Source organism: Mobula birostris, chromosome 4 (assembly GCF_030028105.1).
Source record: "Mobula birostris isolate sMobBir1 chromosome 4, sMobBir1.hap1, whole genome shotgun sequence".
In the NCBI taxonomy this organism is placed as follows: Eukaryota; Metazoa; Chordata; class Chondrichthyes; order Myliobatiformes; family Myliobatidae; genus Mobula; species Mobula birostris.
The window spans coordinates 197,075,122-197,101,721 of NC_092373.1; the positions used below are offsets into that span (position 1 = coordinate 197,075,122).

At 44.8% G+C, this 26,600-nt stretch overlaps 1 protein-coding gene across 1 annotated transcript in view; it reads left to right on the forward strand.

Annotated features, from left to right (window-relative positions):
* Positions 1-26,600, forward strand: part of LOC140196859 (dedicator of cytokinesis protein 2-like) — a 1,243,024-nt gene that overhangs the window by 358,920 nt on the left and 857,504 nt on the right. The window contains exons 21-22 of the mRNA XM_072256747.1: positions 23,098-23,198; positions 23,689-23,823. Coding sequence (XP_072112848.1) covers positions 23,098-23,198; positions 23,689-23,823 — 236 coding nt within the window. The remainder of the gene's footprint in view (positions 1-23,097; positions 23,199-23,688; positions 23,824-26,600) is intronic.

The window sequence follows — 26,600 nt, forward strand, 5'->3', positions numbered from 1 at the left end:
GTGGAGACGGATGAGGAGAGGTTTGATAGCGTGTATAAAATTTTAGACCATAAGACCATAAGATATAGGAGCAGAATTAAGCCATTTGGCCCATCAAGTTTGCTCTGCCATTTCATCATGGCTGATTTATTTTTCCCTCCCAGCCTCAATCTCCTGCCTTCTCACCATATCCCTTCATGCCCTGACTACTCAAGAGCCTATCAATGTCTGTATTAAATACACTTAATAACTTGGACTCTACAGCTGCTTGTGGCAAAGAATTTTGCAGATTCACCTCTCTCTGACTAAAGATATTCCTCCTCGTTTCTGTTCTAAAATGATGCCCCTCTATTCCGAGGTTGTATCCTCTCATTTTAGACACCCCCACCATCTCCACATCCACTCTATTGAGGTCTTTCAACATTCAATAGGTTTCAATGAGGTTACCCCTCATTCTCCTGAATTCCAGTTAGCCCAGAACTGTGACACACTCCTCATATGACAAGCCTTTAAATTCCAGAATCATTTTTGTGAACCTCCTTTGAACCCTTTCCAATGTCAGCATATCCTTTCCTTGATAAGGAGCCGAAAAATGCTCACAACACTCCAAGTGAGGTCTCACCAATGCTTTATAAAGTCTCAACATTACATCCTTGCTTTTAAGTTCTAGTTCTCTCAAAATGAATGCTAACATCACATCTGCCTTCCTCACCACTGATTCAAACTGCAAATTAGCCCTTCTACCTATCTTCATATCGTCTGCAAATTTGGCCAAAAACCCATCATCCAAATCATTGGCATGTAATGTAAAAAGAAGTGGTCCCAACACAGACCACTGTGGAACACTTCTAGTCACTGGCAGCCTATGAGAAAAGACTCCCTTTATTCCCACTCTTTACCTCCTGCATCTACAATCTCTTCAGCCACCTCTTTCAGAACCCTGGTGTGTAGACTCTCTGCTCCAGGAGACTTAGAGACTTAGCTACTTTCAGGCCTTTCAATTTCCGAAGAACCTTCTGCCTAGTAATGGCAACTTTACACAATTCTGCCCCCTGACACTCTTGAACTGCTGGCATACTGCTAGGGCCTTCCACAGTGAAGACTGTTACAAAATAATTATTCATTTCATCCGCCATTTCCTTGATCCCCATTACTACCCCTCCAGCATTATTTTCCAACGGTCTGACATCTGCTCTCACCTCTCTTTTACACCTCATGTATCTGAAGAATCTTTTGGTATCCTCTTTAATATTGTTGGCTAGCTTACCTTTGTATTTTATCTTTTCCTTCTTAATGGCTTTTTTAGTTGCTTTCTGTTAGTTTTTAAAAGCTTCCCAATCCTCTATCTTCCCACTAATTTTTGTTCTATTATATGTCCTCTCTTTGGCTTTTTGACTTCCCTTGATAGCCAAGGTTGTGTCATTTTCCCTTTATAATACTTATTTCTTGTTGGGTTATATATATCCTGCACCTTCCAGATTGCTTCCAGAAATTCCAGCCATTGATACTTTGCTGTCATCCCTGCTAATGTTCCCTTCAATTCTGGCTAACTCCTCTCTCATGCCTCTGTAATTCCCTTCACTCCACTGTAATGTTGATATTTCTGACTTTAGCTTCTCCTCCTCAAATTGCAGGGTGAATTATATCATATTATGATCGCTGGCCCCGAAGGGTTCCTTTACCTTTAGCTCTGTAATCAATTACAGCTCATTGCACAACACCCAATCCAGAATAGCTAATCCTCTAGTGGGCTCAACCAGGGGCTTCTCTAAAAAGCCATCTCATAGGCATTCTAGAAACTCTCTCTCTTGGGATTCAGCACCAACTTGATTTTCCTAATCTACCGGCATATTGAAATCCCCCAAGACTATCATAACATTACATTTTTTGCGTACATTTTCTATCTCCTGTTGTAATGTGTGAACCATGTCTTTACTACAGTTCGGAGGTCTGTGTATAACTTCCAGTTGGGGTCTTTTTACCCTTGCAGTTCCTTAGCTCTACCCACAATGATTCTACACCTTCCGATCCTATGTCACTGCTTTCTGATGATTCAGTTTAATTTTTTACAAACAGAGCCATGGCTCCTTTCGATACAATGTGTATCCTAGGTCCCTGCTATAATCTTCTCTCAGCTGCGACTCAGTGATGCCTACAATGTTATGCATCCCATTTGTAACGGTGCTACAAGTTCATCTACCTTATTCTGTATACCGTGTGCGTTAAAATATCAAACCATCCTCTGTAAAACCCTGGGGTGCAGTTGTATCTAATAAAGTGACTACTTTCGGGAGAGAGGAAACCAGGTACGGAGAGACTTGGTAATGGAGTGCAGGAATAGAGGAAACAAAGTTTATTGGCTAAGGTGCTTGGACTGCTTGGTTCCCTTTGTGAAATTGTTCAGGAAAGAGGGACGAGAGTTGACCTTATAGAGTGTATGGCAACTGCGTGCACTACGAAGATAGACAATATAAGATAACACAGGAAGAGGACTTTTGGCCCATGATGTCTGTGCTGAACATGAAAACCGATTGAACTAATTCCATCTACCTACAAGTGAACTGTATCCCTCCATCCCCTGCCTGTTCATGTAATAGATAGTAGTAGGCTCTCTGTTCATGTTCAAATTGAATTATCATTCAGTCATACATCTCCTTGACTCAATGACTCAACATGAATACCCATGATTACAGTCAAACGAGACAGTGAACAGTGGTACTCCGGGGCCAAGGTGCAAACCACAGTACCAGTGATCACATAGCAAGTATAGGATAGCAAACACACATAAGATATCAGTAAAATACAGTCACACAAAAAATATATAGTCCAGGACCCTGCGCCAATGAGTATTGCAGAAATCTGCACTCGAACACAATACAGCAGTTCGTCTGCCGAGCGAACACTGGTGAACAGCATTGACTCCAGCTTGGACACCACTCCACACCTCCTTCAGTGTAGCTCACCAACTTGGACGCCTCTACCCCTGGGTGGCTGTAAACAGGTGACACTGCAGCTTGAGGCCTAGTCCTCGCTACGAGCAAGGCCACGCAGCTCCCCCGCCGACCGCCCGCCAATAAATCAGTGAATTGTACTTACAGCTTTCCACATTAACAGTATCCAACAGGGTCTTGCGATCACAAGAAGAGCGTTTCAGATGATCAACTGCACACCACCTTCACGCACCAACTCTTCTGATACCCCTCTGATACAGGCAGCAGCGTGATCCACACCAAGTCCAGCTCCTCCTCCAACGAGCAACTAGGTGATGGGGTACACTGCAGTATTTTAAGTTCTTGATGTTCAGCAGGGTCTAGTGATGGTGAACATTACGTTTAAAAAGGACAATAACACCTTTGGTTGACCCCTAGAAGCCTTGGCAGTCAAACATGCTACCACCTTACTGGGAAACATTGATCACGGTCGACCATGGATGTTACGTTATAGCTGTGCACACAAGTCAAGGCAGCATGATATGGAGAGTAAACTGATGCCCATACAGTGGTTATCCCTCTCCACGTAGCTGCTTAACCCAAAGGAACGGCAGAGACTGATACGGTTTGACACCAGTGGCGTCATGGGAGTTTCCAGTCAGCATTGAACTCAGTGTAAGACTGCCTTAGGGACTCCAGCTCTGGAAGTTACCTCAGGGTTTGCTCCTGAAGCCTTCCCCATGAGTGGGTATAGCCACAAGGCAGCAGAGATTTGAGATCATAATTTTCCTTCTCTTAGGTGAGCTGCCAGCTATGGCTGATGAGCCCTATCTGCCCGAAGTTACTGGTGTTAAGGCGCTGGTAACCTGCCTTTGCCCTTCCTTCTGTCAGTGGAAATGGTTCTGCTGGGCTTAGTAGCTAAGACACATCTGCAGGCCAGGAGCTGGATTTGGTTGTCAGAGGCTATTTGAGACGCACGTCTTTGAGAGCATTTAATCAGTAGTGGGAGCTTATCCCCACTACCACCCCCTGGCTATAACAATCTTAAGGAACCTCAAGTAAAAGATAACACTGAACAACAAAGATTTTTCTTCCTGAATACTTTTAGGTGTATCTTATGGATTTTGGACTTATGGAAATTTTAGGGAGATTTCCCTAACACGCACTACTGTTTTGAAATTGCCTTTATCTGCTGTTTCAGTTCATAATTCAAATCACGATAACTGATGCTGAGATTAAGTGAGGCATTTTTGTTGGTCCACAAATCAAGCAGGTCATCAATGACAGGCAATTCAAAGAATGTCTAGTGGGACTGGAGAAAATTGCATGAAAGGTATAGAAGGATGTTGTTGAAATTTTTCTTGGCAACTACAGAGTAGCAAACTACATGTAGCTGGTTGACAACATACTTCAAGCATACAAAACCATGAAGTGCAACATGCCATGAAGATTCATTTCTGCATTTCCATTTAGAATTCTTCCCTGCAAATCTTGGCACTGTCAGTGACGAGTGTGGTGAAAGGTTTCACCAGAACATTGTGGTCGTAGAAAATGGTTTCAGAGCAACCGGAATCCATCAATGCTGGCTGATTATTGTTGCACACTTAAGCAAGAAGCCTCAGGCATTGAGTACAAACAAAAATTGTCAGCAAAATATTTTTAGCTTAGTTGAACTACTGCAAAGCCTCAGCACCATTATGCAGTTAAATGCACTATATTCAATAAAAGTTAATTTCTTGTTTCTCCAAATTCCTAGGTGATACAAGTGGTCTGAAATTATATTTGTGTTCAGCTTCAAGTAGTCTATCATGAACAAGAAAAAAAATCTGTGGAGGTGACACTTCGAAAACTATTTGTTGTCCATTATAATTGGTTTCCTTTTATCACATGCACCAAGGTGCAGTGAAAAGGTTTGTGAACTCCATATAGATAATTGCAAAGCATCAAGGTAGTACAAAGGGGAAAGCCATAACAGAATAAAGTGGTACTGTTACTGAGGGCAATAAAGAGGTATTGTGTGAGGTAGAGGTAATCTTCATCACACAAGAGGTCCATTCAGGAATCTTTAAGAGATGAGCTGGATATGTTTTTTTTAATAAGACCATTAGACATAGGAGCAGAATTAGGTCATCTGGCCCATCGAGTCTGCTCCATTATTCAATCATGGCTGATTCCTTTTTCTTCTCCTCAACCCCAGTTCCCGGCCTTCTCCCCATAACCTTTGATGCCATGTCCAATCAAGAACCTATCAATCTCTGCCTTAAATACACCCAATGATCTGGCCTCCACAGCTGCATGTGGCAACAAATTCCACAAATTCACCACCCTTTGGCAAAAGAAATTTCTCTGCATCTCTGATTTGAAAGGACGCCCCTCTATCCTGAGGCTGTGCCCTCTTGTCCAAGGCTCTCCCACCATGAGAAACATCCTTTCCACATCTACTCTGCCTAGGCCTTTCAACATTCGAAAGGTTTCAATGAGGTCCCCTCTCACCCTTCCGAATTCCAGTGAGTACAAACTCAGAGCCATCAAATGTTCCTCATATGATAACCCTTTCATTCCTGGAATCATCCTTGTGAACCTCCTCTGGACCCTCTCCAATGCCAGCACATCTTTTCTAAGATGAGGGGCCCCAAACTGTTCACAATACTCAAGGTGAGGCCTCACCAGTGCCTTATAAAGACTCAGCATCACATCCTTGCTCTTGTATTCTAATGAATGCTAACATGGCATTTGCCTTCCTCACTACTGACTCAACCTGCAAGTTAACTTCTAGGGTGTTCTGCACAAGGACTCACTAGTCCCTTTGCATCTCAGATTTTTGGATCTTCTCCCCATTTAGAAAATAGTCTGCACATTTATTTCTACTACCAAAGTGCATGACCATGCATTTTCCAACATTGTATTTCATTTGCCACTTTCTTGCCCATTCTCCTAATCTATCTAAGTCCTTCTGCATCCTACCTATTTCCTCAACACTACCTGCCCCTCCACCAACAGTGTGGTAGGTATCTGGAATGTCTTGCCCAGGAAGCAGATACAATAGAGGTTTTTAAGGGTTTATTAGAAACGTGAATGTGCAGGGAATGGAGGGATGGGGATCATGTACAGGCAGAAGACATTCAGTTTAATTGAACATCGTGTTCAGCAGAGCTGTCATGGGCCAAGGGGGCCTGTTCCTACCCTGTACTGTTCTATATTCTGTGTTCTGTTTTTACTTTTCACATTGAGAAGAACCTCCAGAGGAGGTTCAAGAAAATGACCCGGGGAATGAAAGGGTTAACCTGTGAGGAGCATTTGATGGCTTTGAGCCTGTATTTGCTTATGTTGAGAAGACTGTGGGGGAATCTCATTGAAACCTATTGGATGTTGAAAAGCCAAGATAGAGTGGATGTGGAGAGGATGTTTCCTATTGTGGAGGAGTCTAGGACCAGAGGGCACAGCCTCAGAATGGAAGGGTGTCCCTTTAGAACAGAGATGAGGAGGAATTTCTGTAGCCAGGGAATGGTGAATCTGTAGAATTCATTACCACAAACAGCCTTCTTGGCCAAGTCATTGAGTATTTAAAGTGGAGTTTAATTGGTTCTTGATTAGTACAGACAGCAAAGGTTACAGGGAGAAGGCAGGTGACTTGGGCTGAGGGGAGATAATAAATTGGCCATGATGGAATGGAGGAGCACACTTGATGGGCCTAATTCAGCTCCAGTATCTTATGGACTCCCATGATTTTGGTCAGTGAAAGAATAAACAAACTGACATGGGGTATAGAAAGTGTTAAATGTTTCAGAAAGCTCTACACTCTGTGCAGACCTGTCCTTAATGTACCTGGATACTCCTCTGAATATTATGACAGTTATTAGCCCAGGATTATGGATAGAGGACCATCCATCAACTTATTTACATTGCCGACCAGTGGTGAAGAAACACTCTCATTAATCATACTACAGCTATTTATCTTTCCTTAACATGCTAATGGAAAGAACCTGGAGGGAATCAAATCCAATTTAAACACGGTGGAAATTGTTATGTTTATGTGGCACCTTGTCAGAGGCACTGAGACCTGTAAGCAGAGGATTACCAAGTTTACTCCCTTGATATCTACCAGGTTTGATTGTGAGGAATGGGACTTCCAAGCAGTGTTGCTTATTCCTTCAACATCTTTTACGTGTGATAGTTCTCCTTGCCAGGAGAGTGACTATTGTTCGGTGAACTGTTTATACTCAGCGGCTGCTTGATCAGGTACCGGGATGGAACCTGGTGCAGGTTTCAGCTGCTGTGGTCCACCTGCTTCACGGTACAACGTGCTGTGCATTCACAAACGCTCTTCTGTACACCACTGTTGTTGTGCGTAGTTACATGAGATCCTGCAGCCTTCTTGTCATCTTGAACCAGTCTGACCTTTCTCTTTTACAAGGCATTTTCACGTACAGAGATTTTTTTGTTTGTTTCTCGCACCATCCCAGAAACTCTAGGGTCAGTTCTGAGTGAACAATCCCAGGAGATAGTAGTTTCTATGATACTCGAGCCGCCCTATCTGGCACCAACAATCATTCCACAGTCAAAGTCACTTAGATCACATTCCTTCCCCATTCTGATGTTTGGTCTGCACAACTGAACCTTTTGACCATGTCTGCATGCTTTTATGCATTGAGTTACTGACACGTGATTGGCTGATTAGATATTTGCATTAATGATCAGGTCTACAGGTGTACCTTATAATGTCAGCGAGAGTATTTTATGATATGGATCAAGTGTTCTTTTGGTTTGTCCTGTTATTCAGTCACGGGGGGGTTTAACATTCTGTGTGTCCTTTTTACTTGGGGGTTTTGTGATTCAAACAACCCAATGCCTCTGAATTGATGGCTTTGCAGACAAGTTTGCAGTTGATCCAAAAATAAGTGGAGGGGCAGATAGTGTTGAGGAAGCAGGGGGACTGCAGAAGAACGTTTACGGATTAGGAGAATGGTCATAGACAGAGATGGAATATTAGTGTAGGGCAGTGTATGACCATGCACTTTGGTAGAACAAATAAAGGAGTAGACTATTTTCCAAATGGGAAGCAAATTCAGAAATTGGAGGTTGAACAGGACTTGTGAGTCCTCAGGCAAGATTCCCTTAAGGGTAACTTAAATATTAAGTTGGTGGTGCAGGAGGCAAATGTAATGTTAGCTTTCATTTCCAGAAGACTAGAATACAAAAGCAAGGGTGTAATGCTGATGATTTCAAGTCAAGTCAAGAAAAAGTCAAGTCACTTTTTATCGTCATTTCAACCATAACTGCTGGTACAGAACATAGTAAAATTGAGACAATGTTTTCCAGGACCATGGTGCTACATGTAACAATACAAAAACTACAATGAACTACGTAAGAAGAAAACACAAAAACTACACTAGAATACAGACCTATCCAGGGCTGCATAAAGTGCACAAAACAGTGCAGGCACTACAATAAATAATAATAAATAATAAACAAGACAATAGGCACAGTAGAGGGCAGCAGGTTGGTGTCAGTCCAGGCTCTGCGTATTGAGGAGTCTGATGGCTTGGGGGAAGAAACTGTTACATAGTCTGGTCATGAGAGCCCGAATGCTTCGGTGCCTTTTGCCAGATGGCAGGAGGGAGAAGAGTTTGTATGAGGGGTGTGTGGGGTCCTTCATAATGCTGTTTGCTTTGCGGATGCAGCGTGTGGTGTAAATGTCTGTGATGGCAGGAAGAAAGACCCTGATGATCTTCTCAGCTGACCTCACTATCCGCTGCAGGGTCTTGCGATCCAAGATGGTACAATTTCCGAACCAGGCCGTGATGCAGCTGCTCAGGATGCTCTCAGTACAACCTCTGTAGAATGTGGTGAGGATGGGGGGTGGGAGATGGACTTTTCTCAGACTTCACAGAAAGTAGAGACGCTGCTGGTCTTTCTTTGCTATGGAGCTGGTGTTGAGGGACCAGGTGAGATTCTCTGCCAGGTGAATATAAGATTATTAGGGGATTGGACACGCTAGAGGCAGGTAACATGTTCTCGATGTTGGGGGAGTCCAGAACCAGAGGCCACAGTGTAAGAATAAGGGGTAGACCATTTTGAACGGAGTTGAGGAAAAACTTTTTCACACAGAGGGTTGTGGTTCTGTGCAATGCCCTGCCTCAGAAGGCAGTGGAGGCCAATTCTCTGGATTCTTTCAAAAAAGAGTTAGATAGAGCTCTTAAAGTTAGCGGAGTGAAGGGATATGGGGAGAAGGCAGGAAAAGGGTACTGATTGTGGATGATCAGCCAAGATCACAGTGAATGGTGGTGCTGGCTCGAAGGGCTGAATGGCCTACTCCACCTATTGTCTATTGTCTATTGTGAACGCCAAGAAATTTGGTGCTCTTAACGATCTCTACGGAGGAGTCGTCGATGTTCAGCGGAGAGTGGTCGCTCCCTGTCCTCCTGAAGTCAACAACCACCTCTTTTATTTTGTTCACATTCAGAGACAGGTTGTTGGCTGTGCACCAGTCTGTTAGCCGCTGCACCTCCTCTCTGTATGCTGACTCATCGTTCTTGCTGATGTGACCCATCACGGTCATGTCATCGACAAACTTGATGATGTGGTTCGAGCTGTGTGTTGCAGCACAGTCGGGGGTCAGCAGAGTGAACAGCAGTGGACTGGGTGCACAGCCCTGGGGGGCCCCCGTGCTCAGTTGATGGTGTTGGAGATGCTGCTTCTAATCTAGACTGACTGAGGTCTCCCAGTCAGGAAGTCTAGGATCCAGTTGCAGAGGGAGGTGTTCAGGCCCAGTAGGCTCAGCTTTCCAATCAGTTTTTGAGGAATGATTGTGTTGAATGCTGAATTTATAAGGCATTAGATTTATAAGGTCTGGTCAGGTCACTCATCTGAGTGCGACTGGTACCATGTAACCCAGTACTACCTGCCGCATGGTCGGGTGGTCGGTGACTAAACCAGCTCCTCCACCAGGCTTGCCCGGTGAGGAGGGTGGCTAGACACCCCGCAGGACAGAAAACAATACCTGTCAAAGGGCGGATGAACCCTCTCGTAAGGTCAACGGCCATCTAGCAAACACGTGCCGTGAAGCGCGGAAAGGGCATCCCTTGCATCGAAGCTTGGTCTGGCCATTCACTGCCGCAGAACTTCCCCCAGCCGTCTTGGACCCCACCATGCCATTGGATCCAGGAGGGGATGTCGAGAGGGTGGGTCTGGACCTGTGCAACCCCCTACTCACCTAAAATCCATTCACGCACACGCTGTTCCTTTCTGAGGAGTGAACTGACTGAAAGGAACCATCATCATCCTATGGGATGGAAAGCCAGAGAAGGCATTAGAGTATTGAGGGCAGCTTTTGGCCTGTTATCTAAGATATAATATGCTGGCGTTGGAGAGAGTCCTGAGGAGATTCATGAGAGTGATCCTGGGGATTAAAGGGTTAATGTGTGAGAAATGTTTGATGGCTCTGGAACTGTATTTGCTTGCGTTTAGACGAATGAGAGGAAATCTCATTGAAACCTATTGTATGTTGAAAGGCCTAGACAGAGTGGATGGGGAGTGGTTGTTTCCTGTAGTGGAAGAATCTCGGACCAGAGGGCACAGCCTCAGAATACTAGGACATAAATGGAAAATAGATGGGGAGCAATTTCCTCAGCTTGAGGGTGGCAATCTGTGGAATTCATTGCCACAGACTGTTGTGGAGACTAGGTCATTGGGTACATTTAAAGAGGAGTTTGATAGGTACTTAATTAGTAGGGACGTCAAAGTGTATATGGAGAAGGCAGGAGAATGGGGTTGAGAGGGGAAAAAACAATCAGTATGATCGAATGGTGGAGCAAACTCGATGAACCATATGGCCTAATTCTTACCCTTTGTCCTATGGTCTTATGACTCTTGCCTTTCTTTGTAGCTGCCAAGGCTGCCTATATAGTGCTTCCCAAACCCCCTCTTTCCCAGACTCCCACTGCTTCTTGGAATGATAAGAGACAACATATACTGGAATCCAGAGCAAAGAGTAACCTAGCAGCTGAAGGAACTCAATCGATGATGTAGTATCAGATTCGAAATCAGAATCACGTCTAATATCATTGGCATCTGTCAAGATATTTGTTTTGTGGCAACAGCACATCGCAATGCATAATAAAATAAATATATAAATTACAATAAGATATAGCTGTGTGTGTACACACACACACACACACACACACACACACACAGCACTGTAAAAGTCTCAGGCACAATTATATAGCTAGGGTACCTAAGACTTTTGCACAGTACTGTAGTAATTGTATGTATTGCATTGTACTGCCTCTGCAAAAAAAAAACATATACCTTGACATGTCAGTGATGATAGACCTGATTCTGATATGGATGTCTATTGTGGAGTGGGAGTGGGAAGGGGGAAGGAAGAGGGGAATTACAGTTGGGAAAAGGGGAAGGGAGAGATTAGGAAGCAGCAGAGAAACATTCATCCCCCTGCTCCAGCACCCCTTCTCTGTCACCTGCCCTACCCCCTCCCACTGCGCACCCCCTTTCACATTCCCAACGTGCTTTGCTCCTGCCAGATTTACAAACTCGCTTTCTGCTGCACACTGACAAATACAGTATAATGCAAAAGCCATAGCCACCCTATCTACAGTATGTCTAAGACTTTTGCATAGTACTGTGTATGTGTGTGTGTGTGTATATTTGTCTGGACTGTGGGAGCTCCTGGTAATTTTGAACTAATCGGCCTCCCTGACGGACAGAATATTAAAATGCACAACAGGCCATTCAGCCCATCGTGCCTATGTTAACCAACATAATAATCTAACTCGTCTCACTTGCCTGCTTGCCCTCCATTCCCTGCCTACTCATGGGCCTGTCCAAGTGCCTCTTAAATGAAGCTGTCACACCCACAGATGCAGTGGTGTTGAGACTCATTAAACAAAGAGCAAAATGGTGCTTTAAAATTATAGAAACATAGAAACATAGAAAATAGGTGCAGGAGTAGGCCATTCGGCCCTTCGAGCCTGCACCGCCATTTATTATGATCATGGCTGATCATCCAACTCAGAACCCCGCCCCAGCCTTCCCTCCATACCCCCTGACCCCCGTAGCCACAAGGGCCATATCTAACTCCCTCTTAAATATAGCCAATGAACTGGCCTCAACTGTTTCCTGTGGCAGAGAATTCCACAGATTCACCACTCTCTGTGTGAAGAAGTTTTTCCTAATCTCGGTCCTAAAAGGCTTCCCCTCTATCCTCAAACTGTGGCCCCTTGTTCTGGACTTCCCCAACATCGGGAACAATCTTCCTGCATCTAGCCTGTCCAATCCCTTTAGGATCTTATATGTTTCAATCAGATCCCCCCTCAATCTTCTAAATTCCAACGAGTACAAGCCCAGTTCATCCAGTCTTTCTTCATATGAAAGTCCTGCCATCCCAGGAATCAATCTGGTGAACCTTCTTTGTACTCCCTCTATGGCAAGGATGTCTTTCCTCAGATTAGGGGACCAAAACTGCACACAATACTCCAGGTGTGGTCTCACCAAGGCCTTGTACAACTGCAGTAGTACCTCCCTGCTCCTGTACTCGAATCCTCTCGCTATAAATGCCAGCATACCATTTGCCTTTTTCACCGCCTGCTGTACCTGCATGCCCACTTTCAATGACTGGTGTATAATGACACCCAGGTCTCGTTGCACCTCCCCTTTTCCTAATCGGCCACCATTCAGATAATAATCTGTTTTCCTATTTTTGCCACCAAAGTGGACAACTTCACATTTATCCACATTAAATTGCATCTGCCATGAATTTGCTCACTCACCCAACCTATCCAAGTCACCCTGCATCCTCTTAGCATCCTCCTCACAGCTAACACTGCCACTCAGCTTCGTGTCATCCGCAAACTTGGAGATGCTGCATTTAATTCCCTCATCCAAGTCATTAATATATATTGTAAACAACTGGGGTCCCAGCACTGAGCCTTGTGGTACCCCACTAGTCACCGCCTGCCATTCTGAAAAGGTCCCGTTTATTCCCACTCTTTGCTTCCGGTCTGCTAACCAATTCTCCACCCACACCAATACCTTACCCCCAATACCGTGTGCTTTAAGTTTGCACACTAATCTCCTGTGTGGGACCTTGTCAAAAGCCTTTTGAAAATTCAAATATACCACATCCACTGGTTCTCCCCTATCCACTCTACTAGTTACATCCTCAAAAAATTCTATGAGATTCGTCAGACATGATTTTCCTTTCACAAATCCATGCTGACTTTGTCCGATCATTTCACCACTTTCCAAATGTGCTGTTATCACATCCTTGATAACTGACTCCAGCAGTTTCCCCACCACCGACGTTAGGCTAACCGGTCTATAATTCCCCGGTTTCTCTCTCCCTCCTTTTTTAAAAAGTGGAGTTACATTAGCCACCCTCCAATCCTCAGGAACTAGTCCAGAATCTAACGAGTTTTGAAAAATTATCACTAATGCATCCACTATTTCTTGGGCTACTTCCTTAAGCACTCTAGGATGCAGACCATCTGGATAAGGTCAAAGTTGGGACTTTAACATATCTTGGGAAACATAACAAGTAAAAGATGGAAGTGAGTTTCACCACAGATTTCTAGAAATACTCCAGTTCTAGGATTGAAGAGGCTGTAGGCTGTGATTCTTTCCATCTCTGGCCCCAAAGGGTCTGAACACAAGTGGAGCTGGTGTTTGCTCTACTTAGCTCCTAGTTGCCACGGTAACAAATTAAGGGATACCCCTGGACTAGATTCAAGGCATCTGCTGTTACTCAGCAGAATTTTCTTGGAAGTAGAGTGCTTGCTTTTTATATTTGCTGCTGAGTGTTTATTTATTTGACAAATAACACAGTACAGGCATTTCAGCCAATGGTATTGTGCCGACTGTTTAACCTACTCCAAGGTCAGTCTGACCCTTCCCTCCCACATAGCCCTCCATTTTTCTATCATCCACGTGCCTATCCGAGATTCTCTTACATTCCCTAATGTATGTGCCTCTGACATGGCGTCTAACTTCACTCTCTGTGTAAAGAACCTATCTCTGACATCCCTCTTCAATCGCCATAAAATGACACCGCTTTGTTCACCAGCAACTCTAATGTGTGTTGCTTGAAATTCCAGCATCTGCAGATTTCCTCGTGTTTGCGTTGACAAATAAATGTCATGTGTTTGAGAACTTGCATGCATTTGTATAGTACCTTCCCCAAACTCTGGTAAGGTAGCACAAGTGTTGCTATTTCAGATTTCAGATTCATTTAATTTGTCACAGGTACTTTGAAATATATTGTACAGTGAAACTTGCAGAACGTTCCACACACCCATCATTCTCTGTGTAAAAATCTTACCTCTGGCATCCCCCTGTACTTTCCTCCAATTACCTTAAAGTTATGCCCCCTTGTAATAGCCATTCTGCCCTGGCTATCCACTTAAGCCATGCCTTTTATCATCTTGTTACACCACTATCAAGTTACCTCTCATCCTCTTTACTCCGAAGAGAAAATTCCCAGCTAGCTGAACCTTTCCTCACATTGTTATTGTTCCTCTCCGCACCTTGTGGCACATCGGGTGGCAATTTTGCCATCTCTTTAGCATTTGGCCATCTTTTACTATGGCCGAGTTGCTAGCTTGTTGTTGAACCCAGCACGGATGCAAAGCGTGCAAGGAGCTGGCTGGATTCGAGCCCGGGACCACTCACCTCGAAGTCCAGCGCGGATGCCACTACACCACCAGCCACAAACTCACATTACATGCTCTATAATCCAGGCAGCATCCTTGTAAATACCCTCTGCATCCCCTCTACAGCCTCCACATCTTTCACATAATGGGAACTGATCACAATTCTCCAAGTGCTTTAAGGCGAGTGGTGAAAAGTTTAAGAGAGATGTTTGAGGCAAGTTTCCTACACAGAGTAGTTGGCATCTGTGTCAGGGGCTGTGGTGAAATCAGACATTTAAGTGACATTTAAGAGCCATATAACAGTTAGGGAATCATGGGGCGAGACCCTTTATGTCCTGATGAAGGGTCTGGGCCCAAAACATCAACCGTTTATTCATCTCACTGATGCTGCCTGACCTGCTGAGTTCCTCTAGCATTTTGGATGAGTTATTCTGGATTTCCAGCAGCTGCAGAATCTCTTGTGTTTATGTCTTTGTTAGCTGTCTCTTTGTGACATTCTGAAAGTATAAAAGGTGTGTTGTGAAGCTGTACACATGTTGGTCTACCAACATTGCCTTACGGAACATAATCAGGACAGGATGCATTTTGACGTTGGAACTGAAGTAGCATGGGCAATGCCACTGGAGGTAACGATGTGTTCGCTATCATTGAGCGTCCATTCTGGTTGCCATGGTGACACGGCCTGGGATGTGCCATTCCCCCTGAGCCTGAAGAGTGCAGCCTAACAAGTCTCAATGGAGGCAGGAGATCCACAAATCTATAAATAGTTTCTTTCAATAAAGTGTTCAGAGGTACTTTGATTTCCAGCACTTAAGCAGCACAATACCTAGGGATTTCTACCAAGCTGTGCATTGGGATGAGAGGCCAAATGTCAACCCATTTCAGCTCTTTTATGGTCATGATCTCAGAGGGATGCAAACTGAGAGACTGGTACTTATTTTTTACTGTATTCTTTCCTGGACTATAGGAGTCACTGCCAAGAGGTCACTGAGATATAAGGCTGAATAGGTTAGCACTTTGTTCCCTGGACCATAGGAGAACAGAGAAGATTTGATGGAGGTGTGCAAAATTATGAGTTCAAAGTAAATTTTATTATCAAAGTACATATATGTCACCACATATAACCCTGAGATTAATTTTCCTGCGGGCATACTTAGCAAGTCCATAGAATAGTAACTGTAACAGGATCAATGAAAGATCAACTAGAGTGCAGAAGACAACTTCGCGAGATGCAGGACAGCTGGTTCAGCAAGAAGGCCGATGAAATCCAGGGCTATGCAGACAGCCACGACATAAAGCGCTTCTACGATGCGCTTAAGGCTGTATACGAACCCCAGTCCTCCGGCTCCTTACCTCTCCTCAACGCAGATGAGACGCAGCTGCTGACAGAGAAGAAGCAGATTCTGGATCGGTGGGCTGAGCACTTTAACAACGTCCTTAACCGCCCTGCCGACAGCAACGACGAGGCCATTGCCCGCCTGCCCCAGGTAAAGATCAACAAGAACCTCGACACCCTCCCCACAGTAGATGAAGTCAGGAAGGCAGTGAAGCAACTCTCCTGTGGCAAAGTGCCAGGACCCGATGCAATCCCTGCTGAGGTATACAAAGCAGGAGGCCCTGTCATGATGCAAAAGCTGACTGTACTCTTCCAGTCCATGTGGAAAAAGGGACAGGTCCCGCAACAGCTGAAAGATGCCAGCATAGTCCACATCTACAAGAGGAAAGGCAACCACCAGTCTTGCGACAACCACCGAGGCATCTCCCTCTTGTCCATTGCGGGGAAGATTCTGGCCTGTGTCCTGCTCAACCGCCTTCTCCAACATCTTGAGCAAGGTCTGCACCCAGAAAGCCAGTGCAGCTTCCGTGCTGAACGTGGGACCCCGGACATGATTTTTGCTGCGCGCCAACTCCAGGAAAAATGCCAGGAGCAACACAGCGACCTCTTCGTGACCTTTGTTGATCTAACCAAGGCTTTCGATACGGTCAGCAGAGAAGGCTTGTGGAAGATCATGGAGAAGTTTGGCTGCCCCAGCAAGTTCATCACAATCGTCCGGCAGTTCCACGACGGTATGATGGTGAAAGTTCTGGATGACGGCGACGAGTCGGAGGCCTTCCCAGTGACAAATGGCGTCAAACAAGGCTGCGTTCTTGCCCCGGCTCTGTTCAGTATGGTATTCTCTGCCACGCTGACAGATGCCTTCCATAACTACGAAGAAGGAATCCACGTCAGGTACAGGACTGACGGCAGGTTGTTCAACCTTAGGCGCCTGCAGGCAGTTACAAAGGTGCAAGAGACTGTCATCAGAGACTTGTTGTTTGCTGATGACTGCGCACTCAACGCCAGCACAGAGCAGGAGATGCAGCGTGAAATGGACTGCTTCTCACAAGCCTGCGACAACTTCGGTCTCACTATCAGCACCAAAAAGACCGAAGTTATGTACCAGCCTGCCCCAGGAAAGCCATAGCAGGAGCCGCGCATCACGGTGAAGGGCCAGAACCTCCAGGCAGTCGACAACTTCACCTACCTGGGCAGCATACTCTCTCGCGCAGTGAATATAGACGCTGAGGTCAACAACAGGATTGCTAAAGCCAGCGCCGCCTTTGGGAGACTCCGTGAGAACGTCTGGGAGCGGAGAGGACTCAGCCTTACCACCAAGCTGAAGGTCTACTGTGCAGTGGTCCTTACCACCCTCCTTTACGCCAGCGAGATCTGGACTGTCTACAGCAGACACGCCAAACAGCTCAACCACTTTCACCTGAGCTGTCTCCGCAGACTCCTCCACATCAAATGGCAGGACAACGTCTCCAACACGGAAATCCTGGAACGAGCTGGGCTCTGCAGCATCTACACCCTCCTGCTGAAAGCCCAAGCCAGGTGGGCTGGACACGTGGTCAGAATGCCAGACAGTCGATTGCCTAAGCAGCTGCTGTACGGAGAACTGTGTCAGGGCAAGCGCTCAGTCGGGGGGGGGCAGAAGAAACGTTACAAAGACTGCCTGAAAGCGTCCCTCAAAGGCCTGGGTCTCGACATCAACACATGGGAGACACTTGCCCTCGACCGTCCAGCTTGGTGCAGCAAGATCACCACAGGAGCCCGTGCAGCTGAAGTCAGGCGCATCATCGAGACGCAACGAAAGCATGCTGTGCGCAAGGCCTGAGCAGCATCCACTGCCACGACAGCACCCACCCACTTGTGTCCCACACGTGGGCGAGCCTTCAGGGCCCGGATTGGCCTCATCAGTCACCTCCGGACCCACAGCCACCAATCTCTCATTTGACTTTGAAGCCATGGTCATCTTCGACTACGAAAGACGAACAACAACAACAAACAACAACATAACAGGATCAATGAAAGATCAACTAGAGTGCAGAAGACAACAAATTGTGCAAATGCAAATATAAATAAATAGCAATAAACAATAAAACATGATAAAGAGTCCTTAAAGTGAGATCAATGGTTGTGGGAACACCTCAATGGATGGGCAAGTGTGTGTAGTTATCCCCGTTTGTTCTGGTGGTTGAGGGGTAGTAACTGTTTTTGAACCTGGTGGTGTGAAACTTCATTCGTAAGGCCAGTGATGTTGCGGGGATGGAACTGGACTCTCTGACGGTGGTGTCTGAAAAGAGGATGCTGTCTAAGTTGCATGCCATCTTGGACAATGTCTCCCATCCACTACATAATGTACTGGTTGGGCACAGGAGTACATTCAGCCAGAGACTCATTCCACCGAGATGCAACGCAGAGCGTCATAGGAAGTCATTCCTGCCTGTGGCCATCAAACTTTACAACTCCTCCCTTGGAGGGTCAGACATCCTGAGCCAATAGGCTGGTCCTGGACTTATTTCATAATTTACTGGGATAATTTACATATTACTATTTAACTATTTATGGTTTTATTACTATTTATTATTTATGGTGCAACTGTAACGAAAACCAATTTCCCCCGGGATCAATAAAGTATGACTATGACTATGAGTCCTGAGTCACTTGTACCTGCTAACTGCGGGCAGCAGTGAGAAAAGAGCATGGCCTGGGTGGTGAGGATTTCTGATGATGGATGCTCTTTCCTATGACAGTGTTTCATGTAGATGTGCTCAATGGTTGAGTGGTATATATAGGGCAAATACAAACAGGCTTTTTCCATTGAGGTTGGAGGATACTGGAACAAGATGTCATGGGTTAAGAATGAAAGGTGAAATGTGTAAGAGGAACATGAGGGGAACTTTTTTCACTCAGAGGGTGGTGAGTGTGTGGAATGAGCTGCCAGCGGAATTGGTGGATCTGGGTTACTTTCCAATGTTTAAGGGAAGTTTGGATAAGTACATGGATGGCAGCGGAATGGATGGCTAAGGTCCATGTACAGGTTGCTTTGACTAGGCAAGATAGTTGGGCATGAACTAGATGGGCTGAAAGGCCTGTTTCTGTGCTCTGAAATAGTGACATGCTGGCACAGCTGGCAGAACCGCTGCCAGGGTCCGAGGTACAATCCTGAGCTTAGGTACTGTCTATGTGGAGTTTGCGAGTTACTCGTATGATCATTAATTAGCAAATTGTCTACCTGCACTCCGCTTTCCTCGCACTGTAACACTTCATTCTGCATTCACCTATCGTTTTCCCTGTTACTACTCAATGCACTGTTGTGATGAATTGATCCGTAAAATAAAGTATTTCACTATGTTTTGAATGCCGTCTACACAGGTAAATTCGTCCAATGCAAGGAAACATCCCCTCCACTAAATCTTTTAATGTATGAGAGGTCCGTTCGAGAGTCCAATAAATAGTCCAGAAAATTCCAGATTACGGGAAATTTACAGATATAGTGAGAAAGAGTGAAAGTGGAAAGCAGCTGACAGGAACCCTAATGATGATCTGCGCCCAAGTAGCTCGTTCTTCCTGTAAGTCCAAAGTAATTCAATTTAAATCACTGCTCGCCAACCAACCACTGAAGTACCTCATCTCATGAATTTTCCAACTTCTGGAGAACCCAGGGGACTGAAATTCTCAGGCAGCTCGAGTGCAGGGCCAGCTGAAGCCCTGCATCAGCTTAGCAGCACTCACTGCTCAGTTATCAGCAGAACATTGAGTGAATTTAACATCGTTCCTTCCCGAATCCCCAAGGGAAATAAATCTACTGTAGCAGCGTTCTGTTAAACTCACAAACAGATCCAAGATTAAAAATAATTCACGTTGGTTTGAAAGGTGGTAATTGTTGTGGTGTCAGGCATTAGTGAACGATTACGTTGGCTTAGTATGGAGATGGCAGCAGTAAATTGTGAGATTAAAAAAATGTATTGAATAAGTTAAATTGGAAAGGAAGAAGAAAAATTCCTAAACTGCAGAGATTACTAAACTGGATGGATTGCATCTGTTTTGGGTAAATGAGGAGTGAAGGGAAAGTAGAGGTTCTGATACAAATGAGAATTCTTGCCTTATTTTACTGTTTCATTACTGCCCTGGAATTGCACCTCCAACCTGGCACGCACACTGAGTTTGTGGACAAGGGATTTAAGGTGCCGTCCCAAATAGTAATAGAATGCAGAGTCATATGCACATTAGATTCTGCAGATGCTGGAAATCATGAGCACCACACACAAAAAAAGTTGCAGAATATACACAAACACAAGGAAATCTGCGGATGCTGGAATTTCAAGCAAGACACATAGAAGTTGGTGGTGAACGCAGCAGGCCAGGCAGCATCTCTAGGAAGAGGTACAGTCGACGATTCAGGCCGAAACTCTGTCCTGACGAAGGGTCTCGGCCCGAAACGTCGACTGTACCTCTTCTGAGAGATGCTGCCTGGCCTGCTGCGTTCACCAGCAACTTTTATGTGTGTCGCTGAAGGTACACAGCAGGTCCGGCGGCACCTACTGAGGGAATAAACAGCCGGTGTTTCAGGAAGACACCCTTCAACAGGACTCATAAGAATGCAGAATAAAGCATTACAGTTAGAGAGAAAGTGCAGTGCTGGGAGGCAATAAAGTTCAAGGCTATAATAATCCATATTATAAGGTTAAGAGTCCATTTTTGGCCTAAAATGTAGCAGTTGGCAGAAGGCTCTACAGTGCCAGCTGTAAGATCTATGTTTAATTCCCCACAGTTGTTTATAAGGAGTCTGTCTGTTCTACCTATGATTGTGTGGATTTGCTTGGGGTGCTCTGGTTTCAAAGCTATTTGAGTTAGTGTTGGTCAGTTGTGGACATGCTGTATTGGTGCTGGAAGCATGGCATCATTTAAGGGCCACCCAGTACAACCTTCCGTGCAAACTACGCATTTCACTGTATGTTTTGATGTACATATGATGAATAAAGCTAATTTTTCTTTTGCAGCACACACAAAATTCTGAAGGAACTCAGCAGACCAGGCAGCTTCTCTTTTCCTCCAGCATTTTGTGTGTGTTGCTTTAGATTTCCAGAATCTGTAGATTTTCTTGCGTTTGTACATCTTTCTTTTTATTTTTTTTAAACTGTCATCTAGTATGATAAGATAGACTCTTGTCCTCACAGTCTACATCCTTAAGGTCTTGTACCTCTGTCTGTACTGCACTTTATTCTGCACTCTATTGATGTTTTCCCTTGTACATCACTCCACTGTATGGATGGCATGCAAACAAAGTTTTCCGCTGTATCTCAGTGCATGTGACAATTACCGCCCCTTACACTGCTGGTGTTTAGAGCAGCAATGAAGGTCCTCCATTTCTGGCGATGTTCAGTGCTTCTTTCATCATGTCAGTCGTTTTCTCTCAGTTTTCACCACGATCGGTCATGCAAGTCCTGGGTAGGAGACTCAAGTATTCCATCGCACACAGATGTAGAAGGGTTCTTCATTGCTGTTTCTGTAACAATTTTGTTTCACCAGTCAGGGTTGTTAGCCCTGAACTGAACCCCTGAACCTACAGGATCTGTGGAGCACTCTTAGGCTGTCCTCTGCCCTTTGCTCTGTTTTGGCATGAGTGACCCTACCGAGAGTCAAAGCATAAAAGCCCTGACTCCAGCCAACATAGCTCTCCAGGTCATTGAGGCACACAAGTCTCCAAACCCAGTGACAAGGTCATGCGGCAATAATAAACCAGTTTATTTAACCTGTACCCCAAGGATCTTGATTCAAAATATCAACTGTTCATTTCCCTTCTCAGATGCTGTTCGGCCCAAAAGTTCCTCCTGTAGTTTATTTGTTGCCCCGTTTGCAGTCTCTTCTGTCTCCCCTAGGCATAGCCTGTTTTCACTTCTCAGATACTGGGATACAGCATCCAAGCAGTAGCTCCCTGTAGAGTGCTGGGAGGGACTTTCCAGTGATACATCAGAGCCTGGGTTCTTTGCTCTCTTAGTAAACAACCCCCTGACCACATTTAATGAGTGGTCTTTGAACTGAAGCAAATACAAAGTTCAAAGTAAATTTATTAAAGTCTGTATATATAACCATATACTACCCTGAGATTCATTTTATTTAGAGATGCACCATGCAAGAGACCCTTCTGGCCCAATGGTCTGTACCACTCAGCAACCCACCCTAGCCTAATCACAGGACAATTTACGATGACCGATTCACCTACTAATTGGTATGCCTTTGGCCTGTGGGAGGAAACTGGAGTACCTGGAGGAAGCCCACGCATTCATGAGGAGGATTTACAAACTCCTTATAGAGGGCAGTAGAATTGAACTCTGAACTCTGATGCCCCGTGCTGTAACAGCTTCACACTAACTGCACACTACCGTGGCAGGCATTCACAGCAGAACAAAGAAATACAACAGAATCAATGGAGAACTGCACACAAAGACAGACAAACAAGCTGTGTGCAAAAGAAGAGAAACTGTGCAAATGCAAAAAGAAGCAGATAATAATAATGAGTTAAAATAAGTAAATAATGCTGAAAACACGAGTTGTAGAGTCCTTGACAGTCCATAGGTTATGGAATCAGTTCAGTGTTCTGGTCAGTGAAGTGATCCATGCTGGTTCAGGAACCTGATAGTTGAAGAGAAATAACTGTTCCTTAACCTATTTGTGTGGGACCTAAGACCAATAACCCATGAATATACAGAGAATGATTGGATATTGACCATATGCAGGAAGAAGGGTCTTTAATTTAGTTAGCTAACATAATTGCTGATCATGTTCTATACTGTTCTATGTTCTATGAGATGACATGGGCAAATTCTTTCCTTCTGCCCCCACCTGAATACCAAAGACCTTTGTCCAAACCTTTGATCCATCCCTATTGGGCTGCTGCCCTCTCTTCTCCTGGACCCTACCAGTGATGGGACAGTGATGGAGGAGTGAGCAGGTCTGTGCAGTGATTCAGACCCAAACCAGAAGCTATGAGGAGCCCACTGTGGGATGGGCAGGCCATGATGGATTAAGCCAGGTAATCCATCCAGGTTCGTTCACTTTCGTTGGATCAGTTTAGTTCAAATTGGCCAAACAGAATTGCTGAGGAACTGGAGTCAAGTATAGATCAGACCAGGTAAGGTTGCAGAAGATTAGTGTGTGCTCAAGGTACTGACATAATTTCGTCCTTCTGTGATTACAGGTGTTTCTCATTGGACTGATAGCGGACAGAAAGTTCCAACACTTCAACGCTGTCCTGGAAGCCTATATTCGACAGCACTTCAGTGCCACCTTGGCTTATAAGTAGGTCCAACAAAGAGTTCATTCAAAGCCAGTATGTGTTTGAGGAGATTGTGCGATTTTCAATGGCTTTAGTTTATGATTCCGGAACTGAAGTTAGCGTGGTACCCAGAACAGATGAATTTTCTTTAACAATGATATGTGGGCCAGTAAGTCAAAGTCAGAGTAAAATTTATTTTCAAAGTTTGTGTGTGTTACAATATGCCACCTTAAGATTCAATTTCTAGCAGGCATTTACATGAATATATAGAAATACAATAGAATGTATGAAAAACAGAGACTGACAAGCAAGTAGAGTGCAAAAGAAGACATGGTCCTTCCTTACCAGATGGTGATGCAACCAGTTAGAATGCCTTCCGTAGTATATTCTTGAGAAGTCACTGGGGATTCAGGAGAGGAATGGGAGAAGATGCAACAGATAAATCCCTGGTGTGCTTCTTCTTTTTACTTGAGTTTATAATCTCTCCAACTGTGAAACCCCTTCTTATTGCAGGAAGTTGCTGTCTGTGCTGACTGAGTATGTGGACACCGCAAGCCGAGGCCTAGACTGTGAGCCTCTGAAACGAGCGTTCAAGGCATTGGAATACATCTTTAAGTTCACAGTCCGCTCAAGATGTCTCTACTCACAGTAAGTCCTCCTTTTGTTTGGCCAATACAGATCATCACAGCTTCTGGATGTTTTGACTCCTGCCCCAATCTTTTAGAGAGGGACTGAACATGAAACAATCCAGTTCAGAAACAGGCTCTACAGCCCACAATGCTGAACCAATTAAGCTATTAATTAAACATCAAATTAGTCCCTCCTGCCTGCATGTGGTTGATATTCTTCCATTCCTTGCATACTTGTGTGCCGATCTAAGAACTATTTGCCTCCACTACCTCCCCCGGCAATGCATTCCAGACCATCGCCAGTTTCTGTGTTAAAGACTTGCCCTGCACATTTTCATCGAACTTACCTCCTCTTGCTTTAAATGTCCATAAGAAGTTTATAAGGGTATGAGAAGTATGTCTCCTCACCACTGTCTAGAGAAAGCAATCAAAGTTTGTCCAACTTCTCATTCTTGCACAATCTCTCTACACCAGGCAACATCCTGGTAAACCTCTTCTGCAATCTCTCCAAATCCTTCACGTCCTTCTTATAATGAGGTGACCAGAACAGAATGTAGAACATGGAACATTATAGCACAGTGCAGGCCCTTTGGCTCATGATGTGCCGACCTCTTAACTTACTTTAAGATCAATCTAACCCTTCCTTCCCATAATGCCCTCCATTTTTTCTACCTCTACCTCTAACACCACCTCTGGCAGGATGTTCCATGCACCCATCAATCTCTGTGTAAGGAACTTATCTCTGACATCCTCCTATACTTTCCTCCAATCACCTTAAAATGATGCCCCCTGGTGTCAGCCATTTCTGCTGTGGGAAAAGATCTCTGACTCTCCACTCTATCTATGCCTCTTATCATCCTATACAACTCTATCAATTTTCCTCTCACCATCCTTTGCTCCAAAGAGAAAAGCCCCTAGCCCTCTTAGCCTATCGTAGACATGACATAAAACATGCCCTCTTCGACATAAGACATGCCCTCTGGTCCAGGCAGTGTACTGGTAAACCTCCCTCTGTCCTCTCTAAAATTAGCATATCCTTCCTATGATGTGGCGACCAGAACAGAACACAATTGAATGCAGTATTCTGGATGCAGCCTCACCAGAGTTTTATAAAGCTGCAGCATAACTTTCTGATGATTGAATTCACTGCCTCGACTAATAAAGCCAGGCATGACAGATGCCATCATTTGATCAACTGCCAGCTTCTATTAAAGAGCACATCTAAATTGCAGTCACCTTTACATTGTGGGGAATAGTGCATGAAGACCAGAGTAATAATGAACACTGGGACAAATGGTAACTAGGAAACCTGGGGCTACCACAGTACAAAGAGAAATGTTTACTCATAGAACATCGAATAGTACAGCACATACAGGTCCTTCAGCCCATTATGTTGTGCCATCCTGTATCAAACTACTCCATGATAATCCAGCGCTTTCCTCCTACATAGCCCATAACCCTCCATTTTTCTTACATCAATGTGCCCATCTAGGCCACAAGACCATAATACATAGGAGCAGATGGCCATTCAGCCCATCAAGCCTGCTCTGCCATTTAATCATGGTTATTATCCCTCTCAACCACATTCTCCTGCCTTCTCCCTATAACCTTTGACGCCATTACTAATCAAGAACCTTTCAACCTCTGCCTTAAATACGCCCAGTGTCCTCGCCTCCACAGCCGTCCGTGGCAATGAATTCTACAGATTCACCACCCTCTGTCTAAAGAAATTCCTCCTCATCTCTGTTCTACAGGGATGACAATACCCTTCTATTCTGAGGCTGTGCTGGAAACATCATCTCCACATCCACTCTGTCTATAGGCTTTTCAATCTTCGATAGGTTTCAGTCAGGGCCCCCCCCCCCGCCCCCGCTGGCACCCCATTTCTCCAAATTCCAGCAAGTACCGGCCCAGAGCTATCAACCCTTCCGCTCCCAGAATCATTCTCGTGAACCTCCTCGGGACCCACTCCAATGCCAGCACTTCTTTACTCCACATCCTGTCTATCTAGGCTTCCAACTCTGATTTCATTTGCAGACTTAGTGTCTATGCCAACTGTAAGGTCCTGGTGCATTAGGCAGAGACATCTCCTCATCACTGTTCTCTACCCCGCCTCATTGTGGGATTACCTTCACTAGAAGGACTGCAACACTCCAAAGAGACAGTGCACTGTCACTTTCTCGAGGGTAATTAGGCATGGACACTAAATACTGCGTATTCCGAAGTTCAAAGTCAATCTTTATTAAAAAACGTCACCATATATTGAGATTCATTTTCTTGCAGTCATTCACAGAAGTACAATAGAATCAATGAAATTCTACATGCAAACAAAAACAGACGAATAGCTAATGTGCAAAAGAAGACAAGCTGTGAAAATAAGTAAATACGTAAATAGATAGCTAGATGGATATATAGATAAATAATGCTAAGAACCTGAGTTGTAGAGTTCTGTCAAGTTAGTCCGTAAATAATGAGTTCACTGTTGAGGTGAATGAGGTTATCCGCACTGATTCAGGAGCCTGATGGTTGAAGGGAAATAACTGTTCCTGAACCTGATGGTGTGGAACCTAAGGCCCTTGTATCTCCTTCCCGATGGCAGCAGCGAGAAGAGAGCATGGCCTGGATGGTGAGGGTCTGTGATGATGGATGCTGCCTTTCTGAGGCAGTACTCATTAGAGTTGTGATCAATGGTGGGGGGGGGGGGCCTTTCCTGTGATGGACTGGTGGAAAGATCCCTACGTTCTTTAATTGTTAGAAACATAGAAAACCTACAGCACAATACAGGCCCTTCGGCCC